Source organism: Stegastes partitus, unplaced genomic scaffold (genome assembly GCF_000690725.1).
Source record: "Stegastes partitus isolate 25-593 unplaced genomic scaffold, Stegastes_partitus-1.0.2 Scaffold909, whole genome shotgun sequence".
Classification (NCBI taxonomy): Eukaryota; Metazoa; Chordata; class Actinopteri; family Pomacentridae; genus Stegastes; species Stegastes partitus.
The window spans coordinates 163,364-185,566 of NW_007578640.1; the positions used below are offsets into that span (position 1 = coordinate 163,364).

The 22,203-nt window shown below is 40.6% G+C and overlaps 1 protein-coding gene across 1 annotated transcript; it reads left to right on the plus strand.

Annotated features, from left to right (window-relative positions):
- Window positions 1-253: 253 nt before the first annotated feature.
- Window positions 254-19,276, plus strand: amacr (alpha-methylacyl-CoA racemase). The gene is made up of 6 exons (XM_008293756.1): window positions 254-331; window positions 2,446-2,702; window positions 3,175-3,318; window positions 5,081-5,241; window positions 15,001-15,187; window positions 16,079-19,276. Exons 2-6 carry the CDS (start codon window positions 2,456-2,458, stop codon window positions 16,486-16,488), a joined length of 1,149 nt encoding a protein of 382 aa, XP_008291978.1. The 5' UTR covers window positions 254-331; window positions 2,446-2,455; the 3' UTR covers window positions 16,489-19,276.
- Window positions 19,277-22,203: the final 2,927 nt, after the last annotated feature.

Sequence of the window (22,203 nt, forward strand, 5' to 3'; positions counted from 1 at the left end):
TAACTTTTCGGCGTACACCAAAAGCTGCTCGGCGAGGCGGAGTCAGGTTACATTATGTACTTAAAATGTACTTTTTATGGCACTTTTTATGCACAAAAGTAAAATTATTACGTTTTGTTTTGGTCTAAATAGCCCGTGTGATCTAAGATGTCTTGTTACATGAATTATTTAAAGTGTTTCGCTGGTTGTTGTGTATCCAGCATGTGATCTACCGCCAGGTGAGTTTGACACATTTAACGGCTTTATGTTCAATGTTCACAGAGCTCTGGTGCCCCGGTGTTTACAAAGCTACGACAGGGGTGTCTGTCCTGCCCTGAACTTGTGAGTAAAGGTAGGACAAACTGTTTGTTCGTGGCATAAAACTCTTGTTTAGTGCATAAAGACGTTGTCTACTACTGTCGCAGTTGTTGTCTTGTCGTTCATAACAGCACTGAGAACCAAACGGTTGAACCAAGAAGGAGCCTGTTTCTAGCCCAACTTTGTGTCAATGATTCGCACACTGATGCTCCAGTAAGCTGGTATTTATCATTTAAGTCATGTCAGATAATGTTTGTTTAGAGTACATGCAGTATTTGTATCGTGTCGGGCTTGGCATTTGTCCTTGAGAAGACATGACAGTTTGTACTTTGTGAAAAGTCGTGTACTTTGGCTGAGCTTCAAAGTCCAACGTTTAAAAGTGACAGCAGGTGAGACCAAGAGGCGGCAAGAGAAGCCTGTCAGAACTCGCCTGAGAATCATCAGGTTTTTAGGATTTCTTCACAATCAAAGTATTTCATGTATAGTTATGAGGACATCCAATAGCTTAAAAGAAAACTGGACTCTTAACAGATGATTCGGCGTATTTAACTTTACAAAATTTTGAACAAATATAGTCTAAAAATGCTGCTCACTGTGTGGTGTGCTGCTTTCATGGCAACATTATGCTAACAGTGGACTAACAGTTTCTTGTCAAACTTTCTGTTAACGTAAGTGAAGACTTACATAGATATTCAAGCTCATACTCATTACATAGCCCCTGTAGCAGGGCTAAACAGTTAATTGTTTTAAAATCGACATCCATTTTCAAACAGTACAAATAGCAAATCCCTAAAGCTGCCATTTAGGATGTGCATTATTTAGTGATTCTGACCCAGAGTTTATCTCTTGTTGTTGTGACTTTATTAAACTAGATTGCATTATGTGCAGTACTTAAAAGCTGCTTTGAGCCTTAAGGTAATGACTTTCCTTTTTCAATGTTAGTTTGGTTACAGAGAGATTCTATTACTGTCTTAATAGTTTTGTTTTTATTACTTTTTTTTTTAATGTAACACAGTCACAGCGTCTCTGGTGATTACTCTGTGTTCCATTGTTTGTTTCCTCATATATAATAGAAATTGCAATAATCATATTTTGGAATCTATTCACATTCTCCATTATAATATAGAGTATCCATCCATCCATTATCTATACACCGCTTAATCCTCACTAGGGTGGCGGAGGGGCTGGAGTCTATCCCAGCTGATTTAGGGTGAAGGCAGGGGACACCCTGGACAGGTCACCAGTCTATCACAGGGCTCCATTTAGAGACAGACAACCAACATGTTCAACATGTTTTTGGACTGTGTGGGGAGAACATGCAAACTCCACACAGAAAGATCCCGGTGCCCCCACCGGGACGCGAACCGGCGACCTTCTTGCTGCGAGACAACAGCGCTAACCAACTGCACCTTGCAGCCCTTTATATAGAGTAGTTCAGGGCTAATGCTTTACCACCTTTTAAATGTGTTACATGGTGAATGTCGAACTGAAGCTTGACTTTAAAAACTGTATTGCATACCAATATACAGTTAGAAGTTTCCCCCAATTTGTTTGGCCCTGCTTTATATCACAGATAATTAAAACATGGGTATTGATTGTCAACTGATAACGAGCTAAATCTTTTCTCTTAATTTAGCGATATAAGATACAGAAATGCCTTAAGTCCTCCCATTTGAGAGGTTAAGATCAGAGAGCATCAGACATGTACTCACTATTTTGTATTGCTGTAGATCAACTATTAAGCTAATTGTTTCAACTCTTTGATTTTAAATATAGAAAAGTAGTTTTTTTCAGGGACATGAAGGACTACAGCTCTGCAAACGATACCAGCTTAATAGTAGTTAAAGTAGTTTAAATTGAGGGTTGACCCTCAATTCTTGTTTTGTTTTTTTTAAATAAAAAAAATAACAGAAACTCCAATAACACAAAGTAAGAAGTTGCTTAAAGTTTTCTGTCTGATCTAATAATTACCCAAGTACTTAATTATAAAAACACCTCAACTGTGACAAATGTAAAGCTCAATATTAGTCAGTAAACTCCTAATAACATCACAAACTCTGATCTTAACTCAGTAGACCTCATTTCTGCTGTTGGCGTTACACTGGACTGCATTATACTGAGACGTGTTTCTGGTATTTGGCCCTGCAGTCCTTTCATCATGGCACTGGCTGGGGTGAGAGTTATTGAATTGGCCGGCCTGGCTCCAGCACCGTTCTGCGGTATGATCCTAGCAGACTTCGGAGCCAAGGTGATCCGTGTGGACCGCACCAAGGTTGCCATGTCTATGGACACACAAGCGCGAGGAAAACGATCTGTGGCCATCAACCTGAAGACGGAGGCGGGCAGAACCTTGCTCAGGAAGCTCTGTGTTCAGTCTGACGTGGTCCTTGAACCCTATCGTAAAGGTCAGAACAAAGTGTTCGTACCTGAACTTTGTACTCTAGTACAGAATGTGAGTGCATTTGCTTGAGTAAATGTAGAAAACAAGAATCATTACAGTTCTTTTTAAAACGTTTCATTGTGGTAATGTTAGAATATATGTAAGCACTTGTAAAAAAATTAATTAAAACTGCTTATGATTAGATGGGAAAAGACAAATTTATAACTTTGGAGATAAAAGCAACCCAATCCTTCATTTCAATCTCAAAAGATCATTTTAATTAAACGTTGTCATCTGCTGATAGAGTTTTTGCATTTTCCAATAAACCACATAAGACTTTGAAAGAACAAAACTCAATCCATATTTCCAGGATCAAAAGAGTGATTCTCCAGTCCCCAGGGTTCCTGCTGAGTGAGAACTAATGTAAGCAGACACTGGTAGAGAAAAGGTGTTTTTTTTTAATGAAAGTATAGATTGACTTTCCTCTGACTGCTCAGGTGTGATGGAGAAGTTGGGTCTCGGTCCGCGTGAGCTGCTGATGGAAAATCCTCGTCTGATCTACACCCGATTGACGGGGTACGGCCAGAGTGGGTCTTATGCCACCGCAGCTGGACATGACATCAACTACCTCGCCATGTCAGGTCAGAGCACACTGTTCATGTCTCAAATATTTATACACCTTACACTGCAGACTGACAGAATTGCATCATGTATTTATAATGATGGTTAAAAAAAAAAAAAAGATAATCCATGATTCTTGTGAGAAGCCAATGAAGCTTGTTCCCTTTGTACTTTCTCTGTGTTTAGCTCAACTGCTTTTTAACGACCTTGAAAATTCCTACAGACTTAATAGGCTGTTTGATTTGTGTGTGTTGTCCATTAATGGCATTCAAAAGCAGTGCAAAGATGGCCTCTTATGGGGGCATTATTGCAGCAAAACTATTTGTCCATGCGTATGGAGAGTTGTCTGTCTGTATCTCAATCCGTTCATCCAAAGTGCATGTGGGTGTGCTTGGTTGTCTGTCTCTAAGTGTAGCCCTGTGATAGACTGCTGACCTGTCCAGGGTGTCCCCTGCTATTACCCTAAGTCAGCTGGGAGAGGCTCCAGCGCCCCCTGCAACCCTGGTGGGGATTGAGCATTGTATAGATAATGGATGGATGGATCAACAGCGTGTGAAAGATGGAAACAAAGAATCGGGCTTATGTTCATGCTGATGTGAATTGTTGTGTGTAATATTTTCACTCTGTTTGTTTTACAAGCACACCTTTCAAGTGCTCCTGTAACAGACGCTCTGCTTAATAGAAGTAATTTATTTGCACATGTGGTTGCATTCATACTGCAATTTTGAAGCTAAATCTCAGGCAGCAACACAGACGGTCTCATTGCACCTCTGAAGACAGAAAAACACTGAGGGCTGCCGTGGATGTTTCTGAGAAGAATTCGGAGACTTCCCACTGTGTTTGGGCTCCATGGATGAAAAGCATGTACAAATCAAAGCACCTCCACAGTCCAACAGCGACCACTTCAATTAGAACTCTTTTAAGGATGAATTCTAAAGCGGTGGATGACACATAATCGCCTGTCACAGCCCGAGGCATGCAAGTTTGTTGACTTGCAGTGCTGGTATTCTAGCGGTCGCAAAGTTTAGACTTCACACAAACAGACTTCTCTCACTGACGTATATAGGACAAGCCCTGCATCACACCAACACTTGCGGTCATGTGGAACCAAAAAGCATGAATTGGCCTTTGGCCTGCTCAGTCTGTTTTTGCAGCACACAGAGTGAACCTAGCTGCATCTGAAAAGGAATAAAGGGGTTGAAATCATCAATGCAAATTGAGGGAAAAGTGCTGTTTTTAACCATCAGTGCCATCCCCAGCACACCCCTTCTAACATTACAAACATTTACATACACTACTGCAAAAGGTGACCTTGGACTAATGATTGCTAATGATTTTTTCAGAATGTTCAGTGTATTTTGTCGAGCCTTATTACACATCAAAGTAGTCTGTCTAGACAACTGCCACAGTAGGTATGTCTCTTTAATTGGCACCCAGGGCAGCAGAGGAAAGTAAAAACGTGGGAATATAACTTTTGAGAAAATTTCTGCATCTCCACATTTCTTGTTCTTGTCGAAGATCCTTTTTAATATCTGTTTGACAGCAGCAGAGGAGAAAGATGTCCTCTGCAGACGTCACATATTTATTTGATTTAACCACACAAGCAGTGAATTTCTCAGGTTGAATGAACAAGTTATGTACACTTGCACACCCTTGAATATATTAAATCATTCCTGTTTGCATTTGCAGTTCAGGTAAATTTTCCTTTTCGATGTTTTGTTGCTGAAGTAAATAGTTGTTTTCATTTAGGGTGAATACTTCGTCTCTTTATTCCCGTCGCAGGTCTTTTATCCCGGCTGGGTCGCAGTGGAGAGAAGCCCTACGCGCCACTGAATCTGGTAGCAGACTTTGCTGGTGGTGGTCTCACCTGCGCTCTGGGAATCGTTCTAGCACTGCTGGAGAGGACAAAGTCGGGGAAAGGACAGGTCATTGATGCCAGCATGGTGAGAGTAACTCCTGTAAACAAGCGCAGCCCTGGCGCTGAGTCATTTTCATACATATGCATGAGTGCTTCTTTGATATTTTCTTCACTCGTGTCACAGGGATGCTTTGAAAACTGCAGCCACACTCATGTCATAGGTTGAGCTTAGGGCAAATTCACAGTGACAGCAGCCCTGCAGCAACCACTGTCCAAGGTTGGAGTGGATGTGTTGCCACAGATACCAGTGATAAGGAGAAATACAAACCAGATAATCCAGAGTGAAGACTGATTAGACACAGAAAAGTAGACTAACAGCCCAGGAAAGTTATCACAGCAGAGCAAATTCCCTAAGCAGTTAAGTTAGTAAAATGCTGCAAACTACATGCTGCTGTGTGTTCTGTACTGCTGTGCATCATGCTGCCAGGTGATGGTGCACTGCACTGTGGCAAACTTTGTGTGGGGATTAGTGGGATAAGTTGGACAGGCCCTTTAGCGCAGTTACTTGAAAAGTACTTCAAAGTCTCTAAATCCTGCTGTGCTGTAAAGCTGCTGGGAGGTTACAAAGCACAATCCCTCTCATTAAGTCGTTAAAGTAGCAACGTTTTTTTAAGACATATTTTTCTGCCTTTACTGATAGTTGACAGTGATGATAGAGAAATGTGGGGAGAAGAGTGAGGGAACGACATGCATCAAATGAGCTGCTGGCTGGAATCGAACCACAGCCGCTGCAGGGACTAAAGCCCCTGTACATGGGTCGCCCGCCAAACCCACTGAGCTATCCGGGCGCCCCATAAAGTAGCAAAGTCGTACATCTTTTTGAGAGAGGGCATGTTTTTTCTGTTTTCCTGTACATAGCACAATCAGATATTTATTGTATCATATCTCCAGCATTTTTTTTCTTTTAGGTTATGCAAGTATTTTACTCACTGAGCTACTGTGCACAGATGAGGGGATACTGGTGTGATTTACTTCCATAAAGCTGAGGCACAATTATTTCAGCTTGTGCTTTATTTTAACTCTGTGTCAAGTTAGAATTTAGGTCTTTATTTCATTAAGTTCCTATACTTCTTGAAATTTTTTTTGGTTGTAAGATAGATAGATAGATAGATAGATAGATAGATAGATAGATAGATAGTACTTTTTTGATCCCTTTGGTAGAACCTCAGGGAAATTGTTGATGAAGCATCAGGATTCATCTGTGTAGTTTTCATACATTTTGTGGCAGCCTCTGATTTGTAACAAGTAGGTGTTAGGTCTTGAAGCCTTCTAGACTTGCACAAAGAAGGACAAGCTTTGAAAATATCAGACTGAGGTTTGTTGCCAAGTAGGTTTGCACATGCAAAAATTTGCCTTGGTTTGGTGGAGCACAGCAGTCACGAAAAAAATAAGAAATAAAAACCATTGTCTACCATCAGCCACAACATTAAAACCGTTGCCAGGTGAAACCTTGGGCCCTGTTGTTTACGCAGATGTAGCTTTAAAACACACACCAACCACCTAAACACTGTTGCAGATCAAGATCTTTAGTGCTAGGCACCAGGATGTTGGTAGTGGGTCCTTTGGGTCTGATCCTCCATGGATCAGACATGCTGTGATGCATCTTGTGGTGCCTGATGGGTTTGGGATGGGGGCAGATTGGAGGCTGTGTCAGCACTTCCTGTCAGCACTTGTCCTGTTCCTCTAGCTTTTCCTGAGAAGTTTTTATGTTGTGGTGCATGGTCATGCTGGGAGGCCCATTAAGGGATGAGCTCGGTCTGTTACAATATTTAGGTAGTTAGTTGATACACATCAAAGAAACACGCACATGAACACCAGGAACCAAAGTTTAATCGCAGAACATTGCTGTACCAAGATGATCAATGTCGTTCACTGTGGTTTTATTGTTGTGGCTAGTTGATGTCTCTACGTACAGTTGACTTTACTTACAATTATGAAAACTGTTTCTCACTCCTTTTACAGCCTCTGAGAGTCTTATGTTCTGCCTGTACGACTTCAAATCCTTTGCTGATCATTTGAAAACATTAAATTTGACAAAAAAGTTTCAAGTCCCAGAGGAGAGCAGCAGAGGACATTGAACAAGCATCTAATTCAGAGAATGTTTAACTGACTTTGACATAAGCGAATCCCATTCAGGTTCAGGTAATTTTAGGACAAGACACAGTTAATAAAGCCTGTCATGCTGTTATCCTGTTATCCTGCGGTTCCCAGTTCCCAATCACACAACTGAAGCAAACTTCAATGAATCAGCTGATGAAATAAGACTCGGCTCGGAGGAACTGATGATTTGAATTATTGAAATTTAGTCGGAAGACCTGTTATTTTATCAGACTTCAGAGAGCTCCTCCAGTCACAGGAGACATCATATACTTGTTGTCACTTGAGTTACATTAACTCCACTTTCACTGTGTAAAATGGTGCTGTTCCCCTGAAGAACATATAGTTCTGACCGCTTTTTGTCCTGCTTTATGTTTTTGAGTTGCCACTCCATCTAATTTTGTTAATACGATATCTCAGAAAAGCCTAGAAGGAATTTTACTGCCTCTGGCACAAAAAAATTCACTTGGATGAAGGAGGAAGTGATTAAAAGTTGGTGGTCAAAGGTCACTGTGATCTCACAAAACACATTGTTGGCCATAACCCAAAAAATCATATGCTAGTTTTGACCAAGAGGACAAAATGATGAAGCGATGATATTTTTTATCAAAAAAGGTCAAAGCTCAGCTTCACCATGGAATCATAATGTTCAACAAAAACAGAAAGAAGATCATGTTTGGTCTGATATTGAACCGACCACCTTGAAACTAACTGTATAAACCTTTTGTGCTGCCAATTTTAAGATATATGTGATAGTTCCAGTTTTTATGTTGTTTTTTAAAATTAATTTTGGTTTATTTATTTTACTTTAATTAGGTTAAGTACCTGAAGATTGAATGTGGGTGGTGTTTACTCTGACAATCAGATAAAAATACTTGTTGCCACTTTAATCAAGCTCTGTATTTTAATTGCTATAATTATTTTTGAATCAGTCACGTACAGTCAGTAGGCGCTTATTCTTTCACTTTTCTCCCCCGTGTATTCTAGTGTACATCGTTGCACTGCCCGTTTTTCATTTGAGAAAGCCCAGGAGAATAATGTGTCTGTCTAACAATCTATCACGACTGGTTTAATTTATTATTTCGCGCTGTGCCTCTATGTCACGCCAGCAGACTTGTAAGTGGGTGGCATGAGGGCAGGGCCATATATACGTGTCTCACCAGGGACATGTAAACATGGATTGCTGCCGTCTCATGTTTTAAATTCTCACCTGCAAGCTGTGACGCAAGGAGTAGCTGATTGATGTACGCATGTGGATGTCATGAGATGGAAAAGGTACACTCAGTGGCCACTTTGTTCAACATACCTGTTCAGATAATTGCGACTGAGTACAACAGCTTTGCTATAAAATTGGTCTCTTTATGGCATTTGTAAGGCTCGAGATTGAAGTCGGGCATGTGCAGCTCATATTATGTGTTTGTTATTGAGGTCACAGTTAAATACACTGTATTAGTTTGTTATATTGAAAGGCAAGTGTTTGTCCTCTTTATTACCTGAGAGCAGGAACAATATTAGAAACACCTCTCAATATAATGACGTCAGCAACACCATTAACAGCATAAAAGCAGAACAATTGCAGTGATTAGACTGTACAGGTAATAAAATGGCCACTGATTCTGTGTGGGATGTTCTGATGTCAGCTGTGGTTTTAACCTCTGGACCCCAAAACCTTTGAAAGGCATCTTTCAAGAAACTCCAAAATGATACCATTTGTCATAGCTTTTTTTTTTTCAAGCTTCCAAAGGTACAACTCTGAAGTACTGTGACGTGTTCTTTTATGGGGAAACGTAAGCTTTAAAAGTGATAATACATCTAAATCACTTAACTCCACATGTGTCATCTAAAAAGTGCCAACAATTAACGGCTAGTAACTGTTGTTCGTCATTTATAGATTCTGTACAAACAAAAAATTCTGAGCCCCTCGATGCGACCATCAAGTTATTAGTGACTCAGCTGTCACTAATGGCTTCATGTCACAGCAATATAGGAACTTTTTGGTTGAACTGTAGGCTGTGCATATGATGGGGAAAAAGTATGAAAGCAAATTAAAGTAATTAAGTATGCAGTCACTTTTTTTTTGCAAACACTGGTAAAAAGCTGCACATGTTCATTCCATTCTTGAGGTATTTCTTGAATAAACTGTAAAAGGAAGTTTAGCTATCTTTTTTTTAAATGAAATATTACATTATGCCTTTGTTATACTGCACAAAAGATATTTTTTTCTTTCTAATTCTAGCCATTGTTGTGCTATTTCCATAGAGGTGCAGGTTATATAGTTGTTTAAAAAAAAAAAAAAAAGGCCCACAGTGAGGAAAATCATGACGAGAGCAGGAAACCGTTTGAAGTTCAGAGGATTAACTGGGTTTTATGTCCCCTACAGTACCGTGTGCGTAGTTTTCAAGCAAGCCTCAGTTTATTTAGTTTAGAAGTATAAATGTCCTTAGGACTGTCTCTGCAGCGCTGTCTCTTGATTATTAATGTATTCATCAGACCGTGCACACAAATAGCGTTTTTCTCTGGCTGAAAAGTGCTGGCAGGGCGCTAGAGAGTGCTTTATCTCATCCAAAAAGTGCTTCCATGCTTGGCAGGGCTGTTGTTACTGTGACAACAATGTCACCTCTCTAACCACTGTTTTAGCATCCCCCCTTATTGTGATAATTTGTTTTTTGATGCATCATACTGTGGGTGGAGAAGAATCAACACTCTCAAAGAGGATCTTGAAGTCAAGGTCTCTTTATTCAGCAGTTCACAGAATCTCACACAACACAGGGTTATGGGAGAGGAGCTCCCCGAGTAAAAGGACTCTCAGGATTTATATTCTTCTTCGTACGCTACCTATGGAGAGACAAATTCTTTCTGTTCTTCGACAATTTGTCTTTGTCTTGTCATGGGAGGATTGCGTCATGTTTCTCTTTCACCTTGCATACAGGACTGTATCAGTAATTTCCCTCTTATCTGTCACAGGAGTGTAGCCCTCTGTGGCAGGAGTGCAACTTCCTGCAGCAGCATATCTCTCTAAGAACTTCTTCACACACTATTAGCCACCTGGAGAAACAGAAAAACAATCCTCAGTAGTTTTCCATCACATACAGACACGGCCACGAGTTACTTCTCTACTTTCTTGGTTACAAGGGTGAAGAATCCCATTCATGTAACTGGCTGCATAATAAAGAACAACAGTGACGACACCAGTGTCTTTCCAAAAAGCTCATTTTTAACTCAAAGGCAGAGCGTTCTAGGAAAGGACACTTGGTGCAGCTCCTCTATATGGATATACACACTCTCTCCTCATTGGAAACACTTCAAAAAAGCTGCTGCCACTCAGAATTAAGTTTTGTTTTAAATGCACGCCCCCCCACTGGTACGATCTCCTGGTAAAGGCCGCAGCCTCGGGTCAATCTGCACGAGTCACAGAAGGATTGAAATGCACAAATTGATAGTTGTGATAATTGACATTTGTGTCAAAATAATGCCAAACATGCATGTGCAATAATAATATTGTTACAATAGATATTATCAATTGAAATTATTATATCTTATTTTGTTGATTAATCAAGTTGTCATTTAATTTTGAAACACTGAACAAAACAAAGTAAAGAAAAAAAGTTCTTCCCCAAATAGCATATAATACAACATTGTTTGAGAGTCATAAGACGAGCAAAAGCAGCAAAGCTCAAATAAAATTGCTCAGTAACATATCAGAATAATTTCTAATTAATCCTCTGGGAATAAATTGAGTTGTAGCTGGTTTTGTACCTTACAAAATTCAAATGATTGAGTAGAAATAAACAGCAAATAAATAAATTGTACAAGCAAATGCTCTGTCAGGATTTTCACTTCAGCCACAATGCCCAGAAATAATGCCAAGTGGAGAAAGACTAACATCCCGAAAAACCATGAGACATTACACATAGTAGGACTTTTAAATCTGTATTTCGGTGGAAGCAAATCTTATTGTGAAGCTGTAGAAATACCTGTTCTGTCTGACAATGGAACATCTTTCCATTGTGACTCTCAATGCCAGCTCAGTAAACATGAAATGACAGCCGATGCACCATCTGCCTCCCAACTGTCGCCTGTGACGTGCTCGGGCTGGGAGAATGTTTCTGACATGACATGTAATTTACTCTCAGCTGTGCCCCAAACATCTAACATCAGTAGCGTGTTATCAATCATATCATTACCCTTCATTCATCCATCCATTTCTAACTATTTATCCCTTGAGGGTTGCGTGGGCTGAAGCTAACCCCAGTATGCACAGAACTGAATTGGAGGCAGCCTTCAGTTCTTTCCATGCTACCTTCCTGTCTAGCAAACTCACACCTGTGGACAATTTAAGCCACTTTCAGACATGCAGTCCTTTCCATAAATCTGACAGCATGTGAGCGTCATGTCTGAGTTAGCAGCCCGGTGACTTTTCTGTGAAAGACTCTCGGCACAGCACCGTGTGTCTGAACTGCATGCAGTCATATGAATGGAGAGCCACGCACAAGATTACAACGTACTGACACCGTCTTGTGGGTGACACAACCTCATGTATTATAAATCATTGACCTACAGCATGTACTGCCCAATCTTGCATGTAGGCAAATGTCATGCGTGTTCTGCATCTCTCGTCACTGTCTGGATGAAGCTGCAACGTGAACATAAAAGTGATCCGTATCTGAATGACAGAATGTTGTCGTTTAAGTCCATCGATGAAGCCAGATATACATCCATCCATCCATTATCTGTACACCGCTTAATCCTCACTAGGGTCCTAGAGCCTATCCCAGCAGCAGATACACAGTCGTCCTCAAATTTATTCTCAAAATTCCCAATAGTCACTCAAACAACTAGAAGCTGAAAAAAAGTAATAATACATAAAAATTTGCTAAATTAGAATTTAGTGAAATAAGATATTGCTTTTGAATTGTGGTTGAAAAGAATAATTAAAAAAACAAACAAAACTGTCTCTGACAAGTTAGAGCACTTTGCTGATGAGCAGTGGGCCACAATACCTGTCAACAGGTGCAGAAAAATATAAGTTTACGGGTCCCATCATGCTTGTTTGCTTGTTTTTTTTTGTTTTTGTTTTTTAAATATTTCTGTTCTCATATTGTCAGTTGTTTTTGGCTGCAGTCACTGGTTGGGCAGCGCTACAGTTTCAGACAGTGGCAGCTGCAGAGTCCAACTTGATTTATTGTAAAAAAAATTTGCAAAGACCCAAGGCTTTGAAAGTATACAATCCTTCAAACTATCACAGAACAAAAAGACGGTATGTACACTGTGCAGAGTTTTGGAGGCAGACCACAGCAGCATGACACAATTCACAATTTGGAACAGAGGCACTTTATATCTATTTGCTTCCCTCCTACTCTCTGCGCTTGAATATACTGGATTTTATTGCAGCAAAAATGTATTTTGTCAGATAATGGAACAAGTATGAAATAGCGACTGAAACACAGCCCATTAAAACTACATGTTAACCAGCAGGCACTTTGTAGCCATTTTCAAGCTGCTACTTTGCACCGTTCAACTACTGGTTCTATGAGGGCAACACTGTCTGACAAACTCACCATACACATGAGTTAACTAAAGCTGTACTGTAGAGAGAGCTAGTTAGAGTCAACATGAAGTCTTGGTCTCACACACTTGTTAATGTTCTGGTGGTGTCGACTGTTTTGCTCTGTGCAGTCATTCACAGACTCATTAAAGCTACAGACACCAAAACAGCCCATTTCAAAACTTGGGGTTATGCAGTCGTAATAAAATGAACTTTCTCTGTAGTATTTTGGGCTAAAAATCAAAAAACACATTCTTGGAACGTGACACTTTTGTTCATTTGTGTGATTTCTTTGCTTAGCTGTTTGACTTTACTGTTTGGTTCACTCTCACTGCGCTTGTGTTTTTGGAAACGACTGATTTCAGTGAGAAGACTCTGAACCCTTTTTTCTTTACACTGCAACACATTAACACCAGACAGACTCAGGTAGTGACCAGCTGGTGAATGTAGTGAAACATTCAGCTGCTGAAGAGTCCAACATTTCCCCCAAGAGTTGGTAGCAACCATAAACGGAGCTAACAGAGAGTTAATATTGGAGTCAAACATGACTCCAGTAAGCAGCTGTTGGCCGTTATGTTCACCAAATCAATTTAAAGGTCACAGTATGTCTATGTTTGTTCACTTGCTCCCTCCAAGTAGCTGGAAAAAAGTCAGTGAGTGCAAGTTTAAATGTTTCCATGTGAAAATAATGATGAGAGTATTCATGTGCAAGACTGGGAATTGTCCTAGTTTGTGTTGCCGTTTGCTCTGAGAGATTTAAAAACTGGAGACTGACTGTGGAGACAGTGAATTAAAGCGGCTGTAATGTAACAGCAGCCAGTCCTACAGAGTGGACCAACTTATATAACTGCTGTCTGTCATCCTGCCGATTTTTGTCCCTATTTTCAAGTGCTTTCATGCCTGCTGCACGCACAACAATTTATTGCATTTCAATGGGCGGTCAACTACTTGTCACAGTATGCAGGGTACAGGAAATTACAGGTGTAAATCGCATTAAGTCTGTTTTTCAAATGCCCGCATTAACTTGGCCTCATATTTCTTTGTAATTCAGAAATGCATTTTTCATGACCAAAGACTTTCAGAAGAAAAAATACACATTCAGAACAGCATCCCAGCTTTCCCATGGACTCAGTGTTTGATGCATGAGTTTGGGTTTTGACCCAGAAAAAATGTACAAGCACTGAAGTCCTGACCACTGATGGAGCTGCCTTCTTCCTTTGTGCTATTTGTCCCTGATAACTCAGAGAACAGCAATTTGGCTGAAAATGGTTGAGCCAGTTTGGAACAATGCACATGCAAAGCATTGTGAAAGTCCACATAGTTCATTAGAGGCCACGCTGAGTGAATTGATTGCAATCAGCAGCAGTAGAAGGGACAATGGTCACCGCTGTTGCAGCCTCTGTTAAAGAAGTGTTACTGATGTTCTAGTTGGATAATGTTTAAATGCTGGCTGATTACATCCCAGCAGCAGATTCAATTAAAATAATGACATGCGTGGCGCCCAAGTAGCTCAACTGGATAAGACGGTGACCGATGTACAAGGGCTATCGTCCCCGATGCAGCGGCCGCAGTTCGAGTCTAACCAGCGGCTGCATGTCCTTCCCCCACTCGTCTCCACGTTTCACTGTCCTGAGAACTAGCATAAGCCCAAAAAAATAATCTCTATTGTTTTCTCAAGTTTTTTTTTTTTTTTTAAACCAACCCCAACAAAAAAAGCTTGTGCACAAATGCAGACATATATCTAAGTATAGGCAGATGGTGGTTTAGACGTTGAATGCCAACAGAATAAACTTTATATAACGTAATGTCACAGACTTTGCTGAAATACGTCAGCCAGTAACTGCCAACATTTAATTTTCCAACATAAGCATGGCATTTTAAGTTCTCTGTGTTTTTTCTCTGCTGTGTTATTAAAAATCTATTTCCTTTGATTGACATATAAGTAAGCATACACTGGAGGTGATTTAGCATAATGAGTAACTAAGGGGCAGGTGCAGTGCGCTTTGTAATTTAAGAAAATCTTCCAAAAGTGTTTCTGTCTGTGAGTGATGCAGAGAAACTGATGCACACTTTAATATCGCTGTCTGGGAACTCCACCTCATGTTCTAACTCTCTCTCCCTGTCTCACTGTTTGTTTTCCAGGTGGAAGGAGCAGCCTATACGGGTTCATTCGTGTGGAAATCTCGCAGTGTTGGTTTGTGGGACCGTTCTAGAGGAGAGAACTTGTTGGACAGTGGAGCGCCGTTCTACGATACCTACGAGACTTCAGATGGAAAGCACATGGCTGTGGGCGCCATAGAGCCACAGTTCTACAAACAGCTACTTCAGGGTTCGTAGCACGCAAACACACATCTCAGACTGTGAAGTAAACCTGTATAAGCACCTGCCACTTGCCACGCCATCAACATCAACAGAACCCTGGGGGAACGTAAAGTATCATGAGCACCCTCTTCACCTCCCAGCACCAACCTGTGAAAGTATGACTCACAAAATAAGCAGCACATGTCAGGTTGGGACGCTCGCATCTCGTCATGGCATAACAACCACAATCCAATTATAAAGCGTAGCCTCAAACGAAGGCTCAAAATTGAATATACACCAATTTTATTCAAAGCACACAGTTCAGCACAGCAGGTATTCTGACAACCAAAGAGCAGTAATGCAAGCAAAACATTTCATACACGTCCCAGCATCACCTCCTGCACCGAAACTCTGACAAGATTTGTTTCCGCCCAAGAAAACACTGTCTTGTATTAATTCCTTTTGCATAATCTTAAAAGAAAGCCAACTCGTGCACTATATGTCACAGGAGTTAATCACAAATGCTGTAGTGTGCTTTGGCAGGTTTTATTTTCACACACATTGTGCAGAAACACAACACTGTCAGACGGCCCCGTCCTCTGCATTTCATGAAAAAGGAAATGCATAAAAAACGTGTTAAACCTGCCAAGTGAAACAAAAGCATCTCCTCTGAAATTTCAGTAACTTAAACCAAGCACATGTAGTCATTGTGTGGGTGTGAAGGGCAATCCTGATTTCTGAGTGTAATTAAATTACATGACCAACTTAGAACTTCACAAAGATCAAAATCTTCTCTGAGATCAATGCGCTGGCAACTCCTGTTTTAAGATCTAAAGCAGCGCCTTGTTTTACATCCCTTTTGCTGCTGACACGTTTCTCCATTGGGTTACATAAGTGTTTTTTGTTTTTTTTTCTCCAGGCTTAGGGTTGGACGCTGGAGAGTTGCCTCCTCAGATGAGCTTTGATGATTGGCCAGAGCTTAGGCGGCTTTTCACACAGCGGTTTGCCTCAAAGACGCAGGCGGATTGGTCGAGGGTTTTTGATGGGACCGATGCCTGCGTCACACCTGTGTTGACTTTCGACCAGGTGAGCTCACACCCACACAACCAGGAAAGAGGCTCCTTCGTGAAGGACTCCAGTGGGGATGAAAGCCCCCGACCGGCCCCGGTTCTATCTCGGACCCCTGCTGAGCCTGGCCTGGGCTCCAACCCTGACACTGGGGAACACACGGTTGAGGTCCTGGCGGAGTACGGCTTTAAGTCAGCAGAGATAGAGCAGATGCTAGCAGCTGGGGTCGTAGAGTGTAACGCTGTCAAGGCTAAGTTGTAGAGGATTGAGCTTTTTTTTTTTTTTTTGAAAGGCCACACCTGCACCCTCTTTTAATATTTGGGAGAAATCATAGAGAAGAGATCAATAATTAACTGTGTTTTGGAAATACTGGAGATTAGAAACTGATTTGGACAACAAAAATAACAAAAAACACTGAAATCATGTCTAACATGTGTGTAAGAATTTAATTAAAAGCAAAGTAGGAAAAGTGTTTTTTACTTTTATGAGCTTGCAAAAAAGTACTTTTCCATCTCGCACATTGCATTTATTCTCTTCGACCCCAGGAGCCTGCTGTACGCGTGCTGCGAGTGAATACACTTGCCTCTAGTGTAGGTGCGTCTGGATTGGACGAGGTGAAAGGCAATGTTTTGCACTCTCGGAGTACGTGGATGCAGTTTGGGGTTAAAGCAGCTAATTTCAATATCTGCTTCCCCTTTTTTTTGTGCCACTGTTGACCTCCAAGTGTCTGAAAGAAAAGCAGTCGTAGGAAATGCAACTGCTCCTTGAATCACACAGTATTCATGTGCGCTAAGTTATTCTGCTCAGGCTCAATCTGATTTACACACGTCGAAAGAGATTTGTGTGCATGGGTTGAAGGATCAAACTGAACACCAGAAATATAAAGTACATTTACTCTTTAAAGTTTGCTCTGAGCCTGAGTTTCAAAATTTGGCACCGTGATGCCTGAAGTCCACTGGATCTGACTGTTTGTGCAGTTTCAGTGGAAAACATCTCAGACGGGAGACACCCACATACAAAGTAAAAGTGGGACAGTTACAACAATGGTTCATGCCGACAGAAGCCTGTTGGATTCTCGTCAGTCGACACCAACAGACCTCCTTTTTGTTTAAGCTAAACACTAAACGAAGTTAACTAAATGAATCATCTTAATTGGCAAATCTATTAATCCCATTCATGCCTCTTATCTGGGTCCAGGGAGTGTCACTTAAACAAATTATACCATTTGGAATTTTTTTTTGTTAAATACTGCTTGGAAGGGCTAAAAAAAAAAACATGATAAATAATAAATCATTTCAGGCTATTTTTTACTTTATGAAATGGGATTTAAATTGTAATGTGTGTGATATTAAAAGGTCCTGGTGAACCCTGTAGAGCCATGTTGCCAACTATATTTTAAAATTACATGTTCTGTGGCCTTTCTCTATGATCACTCATTTTAAATGTCAGTATGGGCAATTTCCTCGCACAGCTGCTGCCCAGGGTTTTTTTTTTCTTCATGGTATGACAGTGTAGTAATGATTGTATTTACGACTTGCAGTGACATTTCTAATTCGATTTCAGTGTCTGACAACAGACTTTTGAAAATATGTGAGCGGGGAGAACTAAAATGGGAATTTCAAAGCAATGAAAACTCACAGTAAGAGGACGGAGTACGTGAGCTGACGTTTGTTCCACTAGAAACTCAATTTGAATCATTTGAATTTTAGTTGTTCAACTTGAAGAGTATTTTTAAAAAAAATTGGATTTGAATTACATAATTTAAAATTAGATTTATTAGATTGAAACAAAACTTCACTAATTTGAAACTGAATGTAATATGAAATTGAATTCAGTTGCTCTGAAATTGTGTTTGATCCTCACTAAAACTCTCTCGAAATCAAATTCAGTTCTTATAGTTCAAATTTAATTCACTGAGACACAAATGCAATCAAGCTCAGATCCACAGAACTCTTTATGGCTCATCAGCACCTTTGACACTCCGGTGTATAAAAATGGAAGTCGCATCTCCACTTCAAACTATGTGAGTCACATCCAGTTTTTTTTTCAAACAGTTGTTCAAGTTAAACAATCCAAACTCCCCCAAAAATTTAAATAAAATTTCTAGTGACACATTTTTCTTTCCATAAAAGCCGGCCTCTCTCTGCCTCCTCTGTCTGTGCATGACATAACAAACAACATGACTGTGTATGTGTGAAGCCTGTCAGTGACACATCATCAAGCATCAATAAATATACATTTATTATATATACAGACATTCACAAGTAAATTTCACACGTCAGAGGTGAAGTCTGCCAGAGCAACACCTGACACAGAATGTAATGAAGCAGGGAAACGAGCCAGGAGTGACGCGTTGCTGTTTCCTACATATTTAGCTGCATGTGTACTCACTGAAGGTTGCAGTTATATATTCTCAACGTTCGGTAGTTATTGCATCACTTCATTGCAGTCTAGCCATGTTTGTTTACATGATTAGTTAGTGATGATTCAGTGATGCTAATTTCTATCTATGTAAATCATATGCAGTGCCTGTTATGTCTGGTGTTTGCACCGTCAGTTAACGCCTGCAAAACACCTGTTAAAATGCAAATATGTTCTTCTAACGTTACATTATGTCCGTATGGTGTTCTACCGTGAGCACATGATTTGTTGTGCAGGAACATGAAGCAGCACGAGAGGGACCGAAAGCTGGAGTGACTTTTGAATGACTTTGATGCAGAACAGTGAGCCTTTAGATTTTAGGTAATAGGATACAGTGCAGATTATAGATTTACTCGACTGTGCCCATTGCCGCGAGCCAACTGTAAGGTACTTAGCATCAAGAATTTCACGCCAGAGGAAGTGCTGCATCAGAAAACTCAAATCTGGTTGACAAAATTTTAAAAATGGGTTTGTTTTGTTTTGGTTTTTTTAAATTGGATGTGTTTGGAATAACAATTGAATTAAAGAGAGTACATGTTACTTTAAGACAGCTGAAATGTGAAAATGTTTAAAGATGTTAATTTCAAGATTTTGAACATTAATAAAGCATTTATACAGAAGCAAAGAACTATCTGCTCTGTAAAGATATTGTTGAGTAATAGTGTCCTCAGCAGGAATTCAAGTCACACCTCCTCTGTGTGTGTGTTGTAATTCCAGCGTCTGTGTTCTGTGCTCTGGCTGCCAGTCCCACCACACAAGCATGTTAGTACACGCTGGTGCACGTGAGTCCCTGCCTTGGACCTCAGCCCTCCCCACGCTTCTAAACCAGCCCAAAGTGACCTCCCACGCTATATTGGAAAAGTGGCGGTACCATTCAGCCAGTGCTCTCAAAAAAAAGAAAAAAAGAAGTGTGTTTATGGTATTTCTCTCATTGATGTGCACTTGTTTCATTTCAGTACAGCCTCTACTGCTGTTGTGAGGCTCTTCTCTGCTCCTCCATATGTGTGATGTTTCCACACACGAGTCCACTCATTGGTCTGCTACAGTCTAATGGACCATGGAAACAGACACACAAGCAGAGAGAGGTGAAGGAGGGGCAGTGAAGATGGCGTCAGACGAGCTGACAGTAACTCATCACGGCTGTTCAGTGTGACTGGTTGTGCCCGTTTCTGGAGATGCTGGTGCTCAACCAGCATCCACTAATTATGAATGTGGCAAAGAAAATCTTCAGAGCAAGAAGCTTTTTTATTTGCCTAGACAGATAAATACTGTCAGTTTCCTGTGTCTTAGATGACAGCATAGAATTATGTATTCATATATATCTGCTGTTGCGTTATCGGTCGATAATAGATTAATTTGTATTACAAACTGACCATATCAAGCATTTATCCTGTGCTCATACTCGTATTTTTAGCCACAGACATGTTCTACGGCAGCTGTTTCGTACATCACTGGGATGTAGGATTGCTATCCTAATTGATCCTGGCTTGCCTAACCTCATCTACACTGGTTGGATATTGTTAAGCCTCACAGTGCCCATATATGAGCGTAAAAACCCACAATGCTCCCTGCTGCTAACATGGAACTGCCCACCTCCTCTGGTCGCTACAGTATTCAACAGTAAGAGGCACAACCAGGTACTACAGCTAATCTACAATACCTAAATTAGTATTATCCAAGAAAATGGTTCCAGGTATCACGTTATACTTACATACTGTACATACTTGCATAATCTTACATCTTACAACATAACTGTTCCCTCCATCTAGCATTACTACAGTTGTCAGATTTGTTCAGTCCGCCGTCTTTCACTTGTTAATGAACGCACTATTACATACTCTGCTGCAGGGTAAGACCTTAAGGCATCGAAGTATGTGAAGAATGTCTGCGGTGTGACTGGAAACATCTGACTCTCACCATGCCAGGCCAAACACGGGACAGACCAATATAGCCTGAGATTAACTTTAAATGGGGTTTAATGTAAAGGATTGTGCTGAACTTTTAAGCAATAAAGTAAAGTGAAAATAATCTCAAAGATAGAGCCACAAGTAATATCGCCTGACTTCATAGTGCAAGAAACATACAACTCGATTTTAAAACTGCATCGGTTCTTCTTGTTCTAAGCATCTTGGACAACTTGCCAGTTCTTCTGTATATTTCTTCTGTCTCCGTGTTTCCTCATGTGATCCTACACTGACGCCTTGATGCTGATGTACGGCTACTCTGGGGTTCAGACCATCTGTTGGATGACTCTTTGTTCTTCTTGTGACTGTGTCTGTTGTTGTTGTTGTCATGCTGCAGAAGGAACTTGGAGCTGATCGGACACCTTTCTTATCGTGCCGCGATGCTCGATAAGAATCAGCCCGTGTGTCTCAGCATTAGGTCTGTAAACTCTATGTACCGAGATACAATCCAAAAAAAACCTCCAAGGAACCTCCAGCATGCTTTGCTGTTGCCTCCAGACACCCTTGGCAAACACAACCGCCCATTTCGAATTCTGATTCATCACTTGCTGCCATTTTTGCTGCACCCCGGCTCTTGTGTGTTCACGCATGTGTTAGACGACTTCTGCCCAGAAAGCTCTGAGCTGCAGATGGTCCCACTGCTCTCCGCCATGTGTGAGCTGATGGCCCTGCTGGAAGTCTTCTAACAGCACAGGGAAGTCAGCTTGCTGTCTTTTATCTGCTGATCTCAATTTCCCTCAGCAACCGCTGAGTTTCCAGTTGTTAGCCTTGTGTGTTCCTTTGAATTTGGACAGCATGCCTGGAAACACCGGTTTCCAGATGGTCACTTTGTTTCCTGTTCTTATGCTTCCTTTCCGTGGTTTAAAATGTTTTGATGAAGCAGCCATTTCTTTGTACATCTCACTTGTCGCCCAGTTTCATTCCACCTACGCAGCTGTTAATGATTTGACACAGAGAAGTATTTAGAAATCTTTATCTCCAGTGTTTTAAAACCTGCTGTATCACTAGTAGATGGATTATAGACTTGATTGCAATGCCAAACGGTGTTTTTGATTGATGATGGAACTGCGTTGTACAATGTTCTAACTACAAGCTGTTTATTGTCACTGTTGGCATTCTAGCAATATGTGTGATTTGATTGATTCCTTTTAACACAGTTACAGCATAGAATATCATTGTGTATATGGAGCGGAAGGTTGCTCGATCTTTTTCCAAGGAGAAGTGGTTATATACAGTCGTCCTCAAATTTATTCATACTCTCCCATTGACAGTTTTGTTTTGGTTTAAATATTCTTTTCAACCGCAGTTGAAAAGCAATGTCTTATTTCACTAAATTATCATTTAGAAGTTTTTTTTATTATTACTTTTTTTCAGTTTCTAGTTATTTGAGTCACTATTGTGAATTTTGCCTTTTCTTTAATGGAAGGGTATGAATACATTTGAGGACGACTGTATATAAATTTTTTCTTAAAATTCCATTGACAACGCACAAAGGTTTCCTGAGCAGCAGTTTTGAAGCTCTGTGTTTCCAACTCTTTCCGTCTTGCCAGAACCCGACTCATCTTAACTCTCAGGTAATCCAAAAATGTAC